The following is a 15,629-nucleotide window of genomic DNA, read 5'->3' as shown; positions in this document are numbered from 1 at the left end:
GGGTTTTTTTGCCACTTGAGTCAGTAAATTCAAAGTGATTCTGTCTAAAGGCTAAATCCAATGTACATTTGATAATCAATTTATTAGATGCTAATTATAACAACTTACATTATTTAAAAACGTACCTCTTTCCAATCCTTTGTCTCAATTTCCTAACTCTCCTTTAGCTAGAACAGTCAGGTGGCATCCTGAATTTTTTGAAAACTTGATGAAAGCTGAGCATGCTGGAGGCCTGCTACTTATCTCTGTTGCTTAAGAGCTGGCATGAAAACCTGTGCTGGTTTCCTCCTGCTTCTGTTCTGGTGAAGCTGTAGTTTGTAAGATCTATAAGCAATCAAAACGTTTTAAGCTACCTGCTAGAAACTGCCTGTGTAAGGGACTGATAAAAATGTCTTAGTAATGGCAGTAGCTTTGGTGTTTCACAGTTGATGACGATCACAGTGCTGCTCAGAACATCATTATCCTGGGCTTAGAGACTACATGTTACTGCTTTAGAACAAATCTATCACTGAAATGTCATGGTTTGGAGTGGCTGGCATTATAATTTATCTTGCATATTACCTTAGTTGTGCTTCTCTGTTTCTTCTCTATGGTAGACCTCTTGACATAAGACATTTGAAACTTAAAGGTCTTGTTCTTTATCCTTGCTTTCTGAGAATATTTGATCTCCTGAAATTCAATACAGTCAGTATCACTTTATGGTTCAAAATTAAATGTTAAAATTTTAACCATATGCTAGTGCCTAACTGGAATTTTAACAATTACTGTGGGTGGTGTCTTTAATTTCATCAGCTTTCGCATAGTAGTTGCAGATTGTATAAATGTTGGAATTGGAAGCGTAAGCTCATGGGTTTAAAAAACTGAAAAAAATTGGGGAGTACCACAGTGTTCAGGGAAATGTTTAGGAGGTGTGCAGCCTTTTCTTCTTCAAAAATATCATACTGGCTATATGATGATCCTCTACATCCAGTCATTGGTTTCACAGTACTAGTTTGCTACAGAATGATCCAGTTGCTAGAAATGGGAGTGTATTAGCATTCCAGCTATATATGTGTACATGCTTTTCGTTGTTTTTAACATGAATTTCAAGGTTCCTAATTGGGGAGAAAAGTGTGAAGAAATGCATCTTAAACACACAATGCACAAAAACAAATACAAGGGACACTCTTGCCCCTGCAGCCACTTTCTGTAGGGTTTGATGAAAGACACTTTTTAAGACCTTTTTTTTTTTTTTTTTTAAATTTTGATGGGTTGTTATTGGGAACCAGACACGTCACTCGGACCACAGCTTGTCTTGAGACACAGCCAGCCATCTAGGGCACATCAGACTATTTTGGGAGCAGAACAGCATGCATGTGGGAAGACAGAAAGCCACCTCTACAGGGTGATCTGATACTGAGCAAGTTACCTACCTTTTCCTATGTGTTAGCGTGTGGAGGATCAGCTGGGTGGCACAGCATAGGAACTCCTTTTCTGCTGGTGGTCTTTTCAGAGCAAATATGAAAAGTAGAAGAGATTTTCCAAAGAAGGAAAATAAAGTGAAGGGCGTTTTCTCTCTTTTCAGTTTCTCCTGTAACCGTCCAAATCCCTACTCTTGAAATGGTTGACTGTCTTATCGTTGATTAAGATTGATTCCTTAGATTTTCTAGTTTTATCTTGGGTCTGTGCTGCTTTTGATGTTTCGGCCGAGTTCTTGAATACAAAGCTAGCAAACAGCTCCATTTCAACAGAGAGCTTTATCACTGAAAAGTTTAATAGATCACTTTGTCCTCAAGAGAAAAGTTGTGAAACACCTATCTTGATTGGTAGTGATCCCAGAGAGTAAATTAGCAGATTAAAAGAGCTTGCTTTTTGCAAGCTCTTTTTGCATTTAGCCTGAAATTAACACTAGAATGAATGGTAACAGAAGTTCTCCAAAAAAGGGTTGCTATTTGAGAGTTATTTGTGAAAGAAGGTCAGCAACAAGAGCTGTGAGCCTCCGTATAAATCTGGTAGTTCTTATTTAAAAAAAAATTTAAAAACTGAGCGAGCAAATCACATGCTTACCTATCACTGCCTTGATGGTGCATCCATACAGTCAGTATGAGCTGACTAGGTCCCAGTCATGAAAACAAATGCGCTAGGTTGATACAGAGGAGAACCAGGAGCATAGTCCTTGTTTGCACTTGTCCTGTCTACCATAAGAACAGCAGTTGTCATGGCTTTATTGGCGTTTATTTTCGTTTAGGAGATTTTGGGATTTTCATTGTTTCAGTATGGAAAGATGTATTAACTCTAGGTCTCTTAGTGTGGCAAAGGATTTGATGATGTGGTTAAAAGTTATTATACATCGTTATATTCAAATTACCCTGCTGTTATTTAAAAGTCAAGCTTGCAAATAGCTATCGTAGAGAGTGAATTGCTTCTTACTTTGATGCCATTTTAATGGCTGGGATAGCAGTGACTGAGCAGTCTGAAAAAATGACCCTCATGTTATGGAGACAAGTTTAAAGGCTGTGTAACTTTCTAGTGTTCCTGATTTCACAGTCATCTTTCTGCTTTGGAAAGAGCAAAATTTTTGGAGGTAATAAATGTGAGTGGTGGTCGTTCTCTAATCACAGAAGCTGATTCTGTAAAGCAGCTCTTTATAGCGTCCAGATGGATCGTTCACTTTTCTGTTCACCAGGGAGAGTTTCCCAGTAGGGAGATCACGAGTAAAGTTATTCAGTCTTGAACGAGGCTTCAGAGAGGAATTAAATGTTCTTAGTTATCTTTTTTCCAAGAGAGATAAGCCTGGTTTATGACAGTAATCATTTAAGAAAAGGGAAAAAACTATTTTTTGTCTTAGCTAGGTTGCCTAGCCTGCAAGCCAGCAATAAGCATTGCTGACTCAATGAAGGCAATCCTGGCAGCTGAATGGGGCCCACTGAAGCCTCAAATGCTGCTGCGATAGCCCACTCCAGTGTAGAGTATTAGGAATACCTTGATTTGCACAATATGCACTCCTTTTAAAGAACTGATTAAAAAAAAAAAAAAAAGTCTGAAATTAAAGAAGATACAAGACTAGAAAATTAATCTTGGGAACTTTATGCTTTTACTGTGCATCAGATGAGATGCCAAAAGCACAGTGTTTTGTTTTATTTTTCCCTGATTTTGTATCAAGGCTGTTTTGAAGTTAAAATACAAAAGATGTTTCTCATAATTTTAATCAGAAAAGGAGACTATAAAGCACAGGGATTATGCCTCAATAAATGCAACTTCTTAGCTTTTCTGCATGTGAGTTTCTGGCAAGCTTACAAATTTTATATTTTAATATCAAAGAAGCCAAAACAACACGTCTTGCAGAATAAGGAAATTATGGCAAATTTGAACCAAAGTTCCTCTTCTACAGGTAGTTAGAATGAAAGACAAAAACAACTGTATCAAAATAAGAAAGGTGTGTCACTTGCCTTTTTATATATGGATAACTTCATATTGATTTGAATCTGGTTGGAAATGCGTTGCACAAGATTAGACTAGATAGGTCAGATCAGCGTGCTATTTCCCTTCTAGTTTAGTTTGCTTTGCCTTACCTTTTTTTGGAGATAAATAGATAAATATGAAATGACAGAAAAATGCCTTGAAATGCAATATGTGATATAAGAATATATATTGTTATGTAATAGATGAATATATCATGTGCAATATATTTTTACTACATATAAAATAAGACAAAACTATGTATGTATATGTAAGCACAGTCATGAAAAGTGACACTTGCAATGTTTTGGTAGATGCTACAAAGTTAGCAGTAGGAAGGACTTATCCTTGCCTTGGGTAGCTTGATAATACTAATAAATAGAAATAAAATGTTCTCCTCAATAGAAAAGCAACTATATCTGTGTTAGCTTCAGAGAAGAATGGTCAAAAACTAAAGATTTACTACTTGTGGCTTAAATACCAAAATTTGTTATTCTTAATGTGAGGTGCAACGTTCCAGTCTGCCTCTGCCACTGATTTGTGTGGACGTGCTCTGTTTGTTCCCTATAGTAGGCTTGCATTGACGGTAGCAGGTATTCTGTTGCCTGGTTTATTACAGTTTACTTCACTGATATCCTAAGATATAAAAAGCCAGGACAACGTACAGCTAGGTAAAAAGTGTTACTGTGTGGGACAAGGAGTTGACAGTTTTTCTTGTGTGTAAAGTGGAGATGAATTAAATGGTAGGTGGTAGGAGAAAAGTGGCATATGCGGGAATTTAAATAAAGAAGCATTCTTTTCAGAAACTCTGCGTGTTCGCAATATGACAGTAACTTATCATCCCCTCTGAGTTGTTTCAGTTTCCACTATGTATCACTTTATGCTTAGAAATTACGTTCCACATCTGTACCCGCAGTACCACTCCATTGGAGGACTGACTAGGGCTGAGTTGGAGCCTTCTGCAGGTCAAATCCGTGCAGGCTTTTGTGTTGCAGGGTCCTTTGAAGTGCTGCATGTCACTTAATGTTTCACTTAAACTCACTTAAACTTGGATTTGGGATATATATCTATCAGCTCTCTCAAAAAATACGGTGCAGATTTAGCAGAACATGCTTTTCTGCTAGCTAAACAGAAGAGACTGCTTTTGATCTGCAGCATACATAGGTTGGTACTTGACTTTGGGATACCTTTGTATAATACTCTTTTTGACGTTACTTGTGACTTCTACTTTTAGCAGCTTCTAGAAAAATAACTCTCAGCCTGCTAGGATCTAAGTGACATCACTCAAATATTTTGATATATTTGAGACTTCGATGCTACTGTGCATGTCTTTTCTTCTTTTTTTTGAGAGGGCCTGTTATGAATGGCAGAGAGGGATGCATAACTGTGTAAAGCAAAAAAATTATATGTACGTACACAGGCAGAGAACTTGTCTAATTCAGAACTGTTGCCATCGCTATGAAGTAGACTGAGCTAGAGAAGCGCTGCCTCTGGACAAAATTTGGAGATAGTCAAAAAAGATCACTTCTTCCCTGCAAGCCAAAGATAGAGGGAAATAAAAAGGAAATTTTACAAGCCTCTGGACCCGTCAGTGGCAATTATTTGTTTAAAGAAACAAATTACAGTGTTTAAGTTCTTGCAGTAAGTAGTTTTTGAACTATGAAAACAGTGTTACAGTAAAATGCTTGTGGCTTTGCTGAAGGGCAGGTTGAATACACTGTATAATTAATTTTTTTAAACAGAAGTTTAAAACTGGTTATCAAAAGTTTTGAGAAACTTGCAGAGTTAAATAATTTCTGTGTGATGCAACTGTTGGTGGCTTTGTGAATTCTGATCTTGTACTTCAAAAGACATGCCACCCTGTGTGGGTGCAAAGCATCACTTGCAGATTAAGAATAGAAGAGACATCAATTCTTTACTTCATTACTATGGTAACTGAAATGTGATCTAGTTTCATTGCATCTAGTATATGTTCAAAGCAAAGCTTCTGAGATGGGTCCTAAGACTGCCTCTGTTCCTCTCAACGCACAAACCTGCATCTCTTCAACTTCTGTTTAAAGATTACTTATTGTTTTCAAGGTGTAAAGATTACCTGGTGTGCCCTTTGCAATCCAAATTCTGCAGATCTCTGTCAAGGGAATAGACTGAGTAAAGCCATTAAATGACAACATTTCATATTCAACTTCCAGGATCCCTTTACAGGTCTTTTCCTCTTATCTTATAGAATCACAGAATGTTAGGGGTTGGAAGGGACCTCGAAAGATCATCTAGTCCAACCCTCCTGACAAAGCAGGAAAATATCTTGCAGTGTATGAAATATTCTATGGACAGTGAACTTTTACATTTATGACACACATTGTTTTTGCATTTTCAGTGACTCTCAGTTAGATGGTTTCTTTGCCTTCCTTTCAGAAGAGACGACGGCGGATTGACCGAAGCATGATTGGGGAGCCAACAAACTTTGTTCACACAGCTCATGTAGGATCAGGAGACCTATTCAGTGGAATGAATTCGGTAAGCATCAGCAGATAATGAAAGCTTTATCTTAGAATACAGGAACACTGCATATGCATTCTGTGGCTGAAGCCATGAGTCTTTCAACTCTAAGAATCTCTATAAAACTGGAGAACAACCTGCTAGTATCTTAATTCCAAGTCTTAAACACTTGCATTCAAGATTATGGACTATCATTTTTAAAATTCCTATGTTTATTGACAACACATAGTAGATGCTGTATATATTGTACAGGCTATGTGTTGACTACTTCTTAAAAATCCATTCTGATGGCATGTATGAACTAAAATAGAGGTATATTTGAAAATTATTATTAGATTATTTTAGAGAAAACTTTTTAAAGTGTCTTATAATTGACTAGATTTCTTACCTTAAATGCTTTAAGCTATTTTAAATACAGTTCATGTAAAACTCTAGCTTACCTTGGTTCATGGTGCACACAAATATTTTTGGATGTTGTTGAGGTTTTTCTGTAGTCTGTAGCCCTATTTGCACTGTGAATTATTGGCAGAGCAAGCAACCATGTCACAGGCAAGGTTTTGTGACTTCCTGTAGATGGGAAGAGCAATAAATATTTTTAACTCTCTGAAAGTGAAAACCAGAAGCTAAGATAGATACTGAAAGTCAGCTTATGAGGATAGATTTCTTTTGTACAGCTTCATGTTTATGTAGAGTGTCAATCTGTTTTTAAGGTCAATAATATTCAATCTAGAAAAGGGTTGTATGTAGATAATGATGAAAAATACTTCTTGACATTAATAATCCTCTTTAAAGGAAAAAATGTTTTGAGGTTAAAATTAATGAAAAATACTTTTTTACAGAAAAGAAGGAGTTCTGTCAGAGGTATCAGAATAGAGAGCAGAGCTGTAAAGGAAAGAGTTTTAATGTAGGCAAGTCAGGTCATTTGTAGTTTCAACTACTGTACAACTTACTGACATCATGGAATACTTTGGGTTGCTTTTGTAACTTAGTATGTATTGGAGAAGGGCAAAGCTAGAAAATCTGACATGACAAAAAATATGCTACATTTTCCTAGAACAACATAATGGATTGGGAGTGATTTATACTAAAACATCTGTAAGCAAGTTAAATAGACAAACACAGCTTCAACTTGATAAAATTCAGTTAAAGCTAATTACTTATTTAATGCAATATATTTAAAGTCATTATAAATTGAAAGAATAAAGTGATAATAAAGTGAGCAGTTTTCTTTATTTTTTTAAAGCATGGCTTTTTGCTTCTTAAGTGTTTGTTGTCCCTCCTGTGAGAACCTTCCTCATTCTCACAGCTGAGCTGCCTCATGTGAGGTTGCATGAAGCTTTGCTCTGTCACTTCAGACTTTACCCCTGCTTGCCCTCGTGTTTGCCTTGCGTAATATCCCGTTCATCTCCAGATAGTAGGTAGTCATTAGTGTCTCTCTACCTAGAATTTTGCATTTTGAGTGCTCATAACTGTCTCTTTCTCTCACTTTTTTTTTCATTTGGATAATGTGCTGCATCAGTGGCCAGAGTGGTTTTTGTCATCCCAGATAGAAAGGATTGGCATGCAAAAAATAATCTTTTTTCCCCTCTCTTCAGAAGCATACATCTCTTACTTTTTCACACTGCTTATTTTCTTGCCTCTTCTGTGGTGATTTACTATGCATCCATTCTCCTTGTTCATTCTTTGCAGTGTAAATTCCAAGACTTAACCTCCACCTGTTTTTCTGCTGCTTAATTTCCTTTGTAGTATGGACATTATGCTCCTTCGTGAACCTCCTTGTGCCTTCTTTCTTGTGAATACTTTAGGAGGACCTCCTGCAATTTCATTAGCGTTTCCGGTATAAAATTGGCTCTTCATCTACTGTCTGCTCTGTGCCTTTTTCCATCAGCATTGTTCATTACATGTTCTTATGATTCTGAGTACAGTAGTTTTCTGACTACTGAAATATTTTGCTTTTTTGCTTCTTTTTTTTGCTTTTTTTTCACCTTCTCTGTAGAGCACCTTGCTCCTTTGTCTAAGGTAAGCTTAAACTGTGCATTGTTTCTTTTCTCATTCCTGTCACTTTCTTGTTTTACCTTCATATTCCATGGTTAAATCTCTGACTTTCTTCTTCTTCATATTACTCATTCTAGTGTTTGTTTTCGTGTATTCTGTCCTTTTCTTAGTTCTCCCTTGTTTTCTTTCTTAAGGAGCATCTGTGCTATTTCCTAATTCTAAAAGGGAGGGAAAGAAAAGGAAATAAGGAAATTAATGAGACAGATAAGCAGCACAACTTACTGTTTGTATTGTATTGTATGATTTTTAATTGGTGCGATACTCTTCTCCTTCCAAAATCTTTAAATCCTTATCTTATCTAAATTAGACATGAAAGAACCACCTTGCTGCTATGTATCATCAAAGGAAGGCAGTGGCATCTTTGGGAAAGAAAAAAAAATAATTGTATTTCATGGTGCTTGTTCTTGTAGCACAGACTGCCTCAAAGAGGGGATGCTTCAGAAAGACTGCCACCTTATAAGCCTACGATTGTTAGACCTGCTTTTTGCTCAGTGTTTTTGACATTGTATGTCTCCTATATAAGTTTTGATACACAAAATATCCACTGAACTGTTAATGCAGTCCAGTTTAATTTGCTCTGTTCTCTTTGCTTTAGGTGTAACAGCCTCTGGATTTTAGATCAATACTTCCTTACCCACTAACAGAAATATCTGTATGTGTGACTCAAGTACGAGAGAAATTATTCTAACCTTTAGAAGAATTACTCATAACAATTTACACTTCAGCCTTGCAATTTGTGTTGATTTGCTGTTCTCCAAAATTTGCAAGTCATGTAGGCAAGTTGTCGGGCTTGAAGGTGATATGGCCTGGAGTTAGTTCTTTCTCACTAGAGGCAGGGTTCATTCAGATTCAAATTAGTGCCATCTTCAGATAATTCTTGTGAATACGTTTAAATGTAGATTAACTATTTTCTGAGGGAAAAAAGAAGTATTAAATTCAAACTCCTTTTGTTCCAATGAGCAATAGAAGATGCTTGGTGAAGAAAATGACCAGTTCGGTGGAACGTGAAAGTTCTTAAACACCACCCCATGAATGTGCTTGCACTTCTCCACGCTTCCTTACTGAGTCTCTAGTCTCTGGTGTCAGACCCAGTAGAGTATTAGCTCTGAACACTTTTCCCTGAAGAAAAATGTGGACATAACATTGCTTTGCTGCATCTGTATCACTTCTTTGAGCAAAGCGCCAAGGTAGAAAGTGGTTTTACATGTGCTGCTTGAATACATAAAAATTAGATCTTTTGCACAGCACTGCAATATGCCATACTGTTGAAGACAAAGATCCTAAAACAGTCTCTTTTTTTTCACATTGGTTTGTGAAACAGTGTGTAAGAAAGAGTTGTGCTGATTCATTTTGTATGTGTGCATGTGTTTTGCTTTTCTGTGTAAAATAATATACTTCTTTTTTTGTAGACAGGGAAAATACCGTGTAAGCTACTTGGAAATATTTTTCCAGTGCTGTTTTAATACAGCTTTCTAGTGATGTTTTGAGGTCTCTATGAAGTAGCATACATGTAATAATTGCAAGTGGTGCCCTGCAGCCATAGGCTTTGCTGCAAGTTCAATTTCAGAAGCTGTAGCCTTGAATGAATGTGTTATTTTGTACTCATTGTGTATTTGTTATGTATGCTCTGGGGTGCAGAGAGAAAAAGGCCAAACCTTTAAGGTTGGAGTTGTCTTCCTGCAGGCACTTTGAGATGATTACTTTGATTCATGCAATACAAGCTGGAAAGAACTACGGTTTCCCTTCCTTTTTGTTGATAAAGGCAATGAAAGCCATAGAGGGATGTGTATGTCTTGGGGTGGGTGAGGTGGGGGGGTGTCTCTATGTATTTATTTGCATCAAGCTAAAAATACCTTCAAATAAGGCATTTCCAGGGAAGTTGAGAAACTGAGTATGATTTGAACAATAAATGCTCTACCATTTAAAGGGATAGTAGCAATTAAGGAAAGCAGTGTATGCTGTTACATAAATAGATAAATAAAAAGCATTCCACAAACCAAAAGTTTCTTTTCGGTTTAGAAAGTCCTTTTTTAATTATCTGAAGTTAGCCATACAGTGCAGATACTATTCAGATATTTTGGAAGTTGTTTATTACTTTTTTAACATAATGGTGTCAACTTCTGTGGTTTATCATACTCAGCAAAGAATGTTTTCCATATAGCAAGACAAATTATATCTTGTCAGATACCAGTGAGAGATTTGATTAAATTTTTTTTTGAGTAGTTAATTGGGTCAGTGAAAGCCTGAATCAGCCAGTTTTCTTTGGGGGAGAGGAAAATCTTCTGCCTCAGCACCAGTTTTTCCATCTCTCCTGCTGAGATGCTTGCAGAAGTGAAAATTCCAGCAAGCCTACACTGCCTGTGTCCTTATGCAAAAGTAACGTAGCTTTAATGGTAAAGGAGCACTTGAAAACCAAACCTAAACAAGAAACAAAATTGGAAGCAAGATGATGCTGTAGCTCACTGACTGCCTTTCTTATTTTCTCTGCCCCCCTCTCCCTTCTGCCTCCAGGTTAGCTCAATTCAGAACCAAATGCAATCCAAGGGAGGCTATGGAGGTGGCATGTCTGCAAATGTTCAGATGCAGCTTGTAGATACAAAGGCAGGATAACCTTGGGGATATCTTTCTGGTAAGTATTGCGTTCTGCTTTTTAGGCACTGTTAGAATAGTAGGAAGAACAATCATTCTGCTTAATAATCAGCTCCCTACAAATAGCTGTGTCTTTACGATGCCAAATTTTAAAATACATTTCTGGGTAAAAAATGCAGTATTGTGCAAGCATGTTAATTTTTTTACAGTGAAAAAGAGATTGTCCTGTCTTCATCAGTCTGTCTGTAAGCCTGTTTTATAGCTAAGATGATATTGTAGATAAGTCTTTGCAAGTGAATTTAGTTGTATAGCAAATTTTAAAAAAAATTTATTGATATGATTTGTTTTGCAACAGTTCCATCCATTTAAGCATATGTATGGTGTTAAATCAATTAATAGCAATGTTACAGTACAAAAATGGTCACTCAGAATGTTCAAAACTCAGTTTAATGTGTGTTTTCTGTCTTCCAGGTTGATGTGAGTTCCTGTATCTTCTTTCCTGTGTCCCCACTTTTGCCTTGGTGACTGCTTTGTGTGCTCATGGCGAGAGAAGTGATGGCTCATTGATCACCCTTTGTGATTACTCCAGTGAAAAGTTGCTGTTCTGCTCTGATGGTGCCATTTATCAGATTGGGAGGACCGTGCCTTTCAGTGGCATGTGCACATTGGCCTCTACCAGTATCATGGACATAGAGCTGTTTAGGATTGGTTTTAGCTTTTTTGTTTGTTTTAAGGCCAAATTAAAGCACCAACCTTCGCTTCCCTCGTCCCTCACAAATACTAATGTGCAACATTCTGTTGCTTTTTAGTCTTTTCTCCACTGAAGTAATTTAGAAGTGAGTGAGTTTCCATTAATGTCTTCAATCATCTATCGTTCATGCCCATTTTTGAAAGGTCAGGGACCTGCAAGCACAAGTGATTATTTCGTACAAAATCAGCAGAGTAGATGGCCGCATGCTTTGTGAGGTTGCTTTGTATGGTGGCCTGCTTGGTGCTAGAAGAAAAAAATTGCTTACTGCAGACTGGTGAAAAACTTTGCTGTGGCACCAAGTCATGTCTGTTTCTGAAAAAGGACTTGTAACTTAGCTGTTTCAGAGTTATGTTTTTATCCAACTGGTCTTGAAATAATAAAGAGAGAGCTTGCATTCATGAGGCATTTGTTGTAAATGTTCAGTATATTTATTTTGAAAGAGCTGACCTTGAGACTGTAAACCAGTGTAGTACCGTATCGAAGTGTTGTGGAAGTGCTTTAGTCTCTTTAAAAAAGAAAAGCATCATGTTTGGCTGCTGCTTTTTCTTTCTATGATTTTTCTTAATTTTAGGCTGTATGGTCATTTAAAGTAGCAGCATGTCAGACTGCCTGCAATATTAGCTGAAAATTTTAGTAGACCTCTCTAAGTAGTTGGCAGTTTCTGTGTACTAAATATTTAGGGGCCATGGAAGTTGCTAAGAGCAACATACTAACCTGGCAGAACAGGTGCCAATGAAAACAACATACAGGGTGACTTTTTACTAAGTCAGTAAAATGCCTTTTGCTCAGGTTCCAAAGCATGTTTCTTTCACACCTTGTTAAATTGTATTTTAATATTGCACTGTTTTCAGATTATCTCTATAAATGGTCCCTTTTTTTCCTCCTTGGTGGTTTTAGAGAAGTCTATGATTTTGAGTCCTGGTTGAGTTAAATTTTTATGTGGAAAAAAAAAAAAAAATCCAAACAAATAAGGCATAACTGAGCCTAGTCAGATCCACTTTTATATGTAAACACACATATGTTCATAAATATAGATTGCCATCATAAATGATTCTTTATTCTTTTTCCATCCTTTTGCTGATTTCACATTGCAACAGCTGTCAGGTTGATTTAAACATGTATGAACCTACATATTCTTCTCTGTTTGCAAACAACACACAAAATACAGGGCCATGGAGGTAGTTTGCCTTCCTTAAGTTGTATTCCAGTGGTAGGTGTCAATTATCTGGTTGAATAGTTTGAATTAGGTTGGATAGTCTTCACTGATAAAGGTACTGATTGGTAACAACAGAAGATTAAGATATTCAATTGTCTGGATGCATAAATACATGGCAGTGCAGTGATATATATATTTTTTTTTAGGGGTCAACATTTCCAATGCCACTGTATCAATAAGTCTTAAATATACTATGCTTACAAAATTATTTGAACTTCGTCATTGGTAGTAGTGGCTTAAATTTGCTTGCCAAACCTATCTTGCACTTGTCAAAATGTTCTCGGCTCAATAGCCAGGAAAAAAAAAATTACATATTTTTATAACAGACATACTTTTTTTGTACATTGTGTTCATTCTTGAATAAAGTCAGTTCAGTGTTGGCTTGTAGATATTAAAAGGAAAGTATTGACTTTGATTCAATAAATGTTTTCTTTCAGTTGGTGGCCTACCCTTTTTCTTTTTCATAAATCACATTTGCATTAGAAAAACACTTGCAGCCTACTGACAAATTTGTGCTGAAAATTCTCTGAAGAGTAACCTATTAATGTCAATAGGTAATTTGCAGGCTTGAGGTTTTTTCATGCCACTTGTTGCTGAGTGGATTAAACCGTAATTTTATTGGCAGTTTTGTTGCACTGATTTAGCGTGTTTACCAGGGGCTTCTCCAAGGATCTTCAAGGGAGGTTTCTTAAAAAATACTTTGGAAACCTTCATATACAGAGTTTCTTTCCTTTTGACTGCAACTCGTATGTATGTTACTTTCTTCATTGTGATGAAGATTACTGTGGTGATCAGTAGAAGACTTAATTGTACAACTAATCATCATAATATGCACATCTGCACTAAATATACCTGCAAGGCAAAATATTGTCTACTCTGTATTTGGTTGAATTAATTTTTATATTTGACATTCTAAAAGTTAATTCCTTAAGCACTAATTTAATACTTTAAACTTCATGCTAAATTAATTTAAAGACCAATAATTAATTACTTGGCTCATGGCACGTCTTGAAACTGCCAGTTAAGAAAAAAGATAGTTTTAAAGGGAAAGAAAGATCAAGATAAAGGCATGAGATACCAATCAGCTACACGGTTCTTTTCTCGAACTGTTGAGGTTATAGAAGCTTAGTACTGCCTTCAAGGGTGTGTCTTGACAAGCAGATGTTTTAGTATAACCATCTATAAAAATTAAAGGGGTTTGACCTCTTAAAGAAGCAGCCAGCCTGTTTGCAGTTAGTCTTTAGCCTGTTTAGCTGCCTAAAGCAGTTGTATGAGTCAATTAATCCCTTTTATGTCTTTTTTGAGTGAGAAGGTGCTGCATTAGCAACTAAGTCTCTGAACATAGTCTCGGTCCCAAGTAGTGCTGTACTCTGCCATGATTTGGTATACCAAAGAAAAAAACAACCCACCCTTCAGATCCAGGGAATTAGTTTGTTAGGAAATCTTGCCATGTCTACATAATGACACATTCTCATCAAGAACAATACATGTTTCATCACAACACAATTATTCTGATTTCAGTATTCCTTGTCCTTTTATTTTTGGGGGGGAGTGGGGGGGAGGACACGGGAGACAGACGACACAACGACAATTAAATACAATATTGATTTTCAAAGTCTTAATTTTTAAAGCTATTCCTATTTTGTATGTATATGAATAGAGCCCCTTCCTAGAGAACGGAAAGTGATTTTTGAGCTTCATAAGGAATCCTGTAGAGCTTCACCTGCTTATTGTATTTCCTGATCTCCATCTTATATAAAAATCTCTATGCATGCCACTCAAAACACTTCATGAATTGACTGTACTTTATCTCTTTATGTGCCTTAAAAAAATAAAAAAGTATTATATCCCCTTCTGAAACTAGTAGGAAGCAGTATAGGGTTTACCAAATAAAGTTTATGAGGGTTTTGTATTTGTGATAACAGTTTAAAGAAGAGGTCTGGGTAGTACACATTCCTACAGATGAAACACTTTTGGTGAGGATTTCACACTGTGATCCTGGATTTTGCAGTTTGGGGATATTACGTTTATTTGAATTTCAACAGTAAAATTCCTATTCCTTATTCCACATCCGTTTTTCTTGATCACAGCTAATCACAGAAAAATATGCACAATTATGCATATTATTATTATTATATTATGTGCTATTTACTCTTTTTAACACTTTCTTTGTCCTTAAAAACAGTTATTAACATGATAGAATGATGAAACCTGGACTAAATTGCAGATGTAGTGGTATAATTCCATGAGCACAGTTACAGCAAGGCACAAAACACTTTTGGAATAAAAGATGTTACAGGCTCAGTATTTGGGATGAGAGTTTGAGGCTGCTTTTGTATTATGTCTATAGACTTAATACATGCTGGTTGCAGCCACAGGCCACAACTTCTTTATAAAACTATTCTACTAATGGTAAAAAGATGTAAAAATTATCAGCACAGCACTACCTCTTTTCTGAAGTTCTCCTGCCTGACATTGATGGCAAATGCAAAATGTGCCACTGGGAGGCTCAGAGGTACTGAGCGAGGAAATTGCCAAACAGTGAGCGAGGTTGCTCAGAATGAGATGTAATGAAAATCCAACCATTTTCTGCTGGCAAAAATCTGTGCATCGAAGTAGCAATAGGTAAATTTTAGATGGTTCTTTCAGTGTTTGCTATTAGGTGATTAGGAGCGATCTCTCTGCATAGATGCAATAAGCCAACATAACTGGAATTTATCATGAATTTGAGCAAGTAACACTAGGCACAAGCTTTATTTCTTGAATCATCACTGTGAATGTATACTCTGGCTAGATACCTTGAAAATCAGCAAAACACATGACCAGACAAAACACAGTAAAAGATCCTTCTCATGATAGATGTCCTTCCTTATGCAATATTGGCAGATACTAAAATGGTATTTTGGTGAGCTAGAAGTTTATGTAATGGAAAGGAATTGCATGTGCTCTTCAGTATTTCAGAAGAAGAAACCCGATTTCTTTCACTCTATTTGTGGCATGATACAAAGTGCTCACACATGTGCACCTCATCACTTGGCATTATTAAATCAGCTATAAATTATTTTAAGATGTGCACTACTCAAT

General features: G+C 36.5%; 1 protein-coding gene across 1 annotated transcript in view; it reads left to right on the top strand.

The window, feature by feature from the left end:
• The window catches only part of CDC42SE2 (CDC42 small effector 2), a 30,541-nt gene extending 17,560 nt beyond the window's left edge, over positions 1-12,981 (top strand). Inside the window, exons 2-4 of the mRNA XM_009957334.2 lie at positions 5,851-5,952; positions 10,501-10,618; positions 11,050-12,981. Of these exons, the coding sequence (XP_009955636.1) occupies positions 5,851-5,952; positions 10,501-10,599 (201 nt within the window). The 3' untranslated portion in view covers positions 10,600-10,618; positions 11,050-12,981. The remainder of the gene's footprint in view (positions 1-5,850; positions 5,953-10,500; positions 10,619-11,049) is intronic.
• Positions 12,982-15,629: the final 2,648 nt, after the last annotated feature.

Source organism: Leptosomus discolor, chromosome Z, assembly GCF_034619465.1.
Source record: "Leptosomus discolor isolate bLepDis1 chromosome Z, bLepDis1.hap2, whole genome shotgun sequence".
Classification (NCBI taxonomy): domain Eukaryota; kingdom Metazoa; phylum Chordata; class Aves; order Leptosomiformes; family Leptosomidae; genus Leptosomus; species Leptosomus discolor.
The sequence above is the reverse complement of the archived record's forward strand: the minus strand, read 5'-3'. Positions and strand labels throughout refer to the sequence as shown.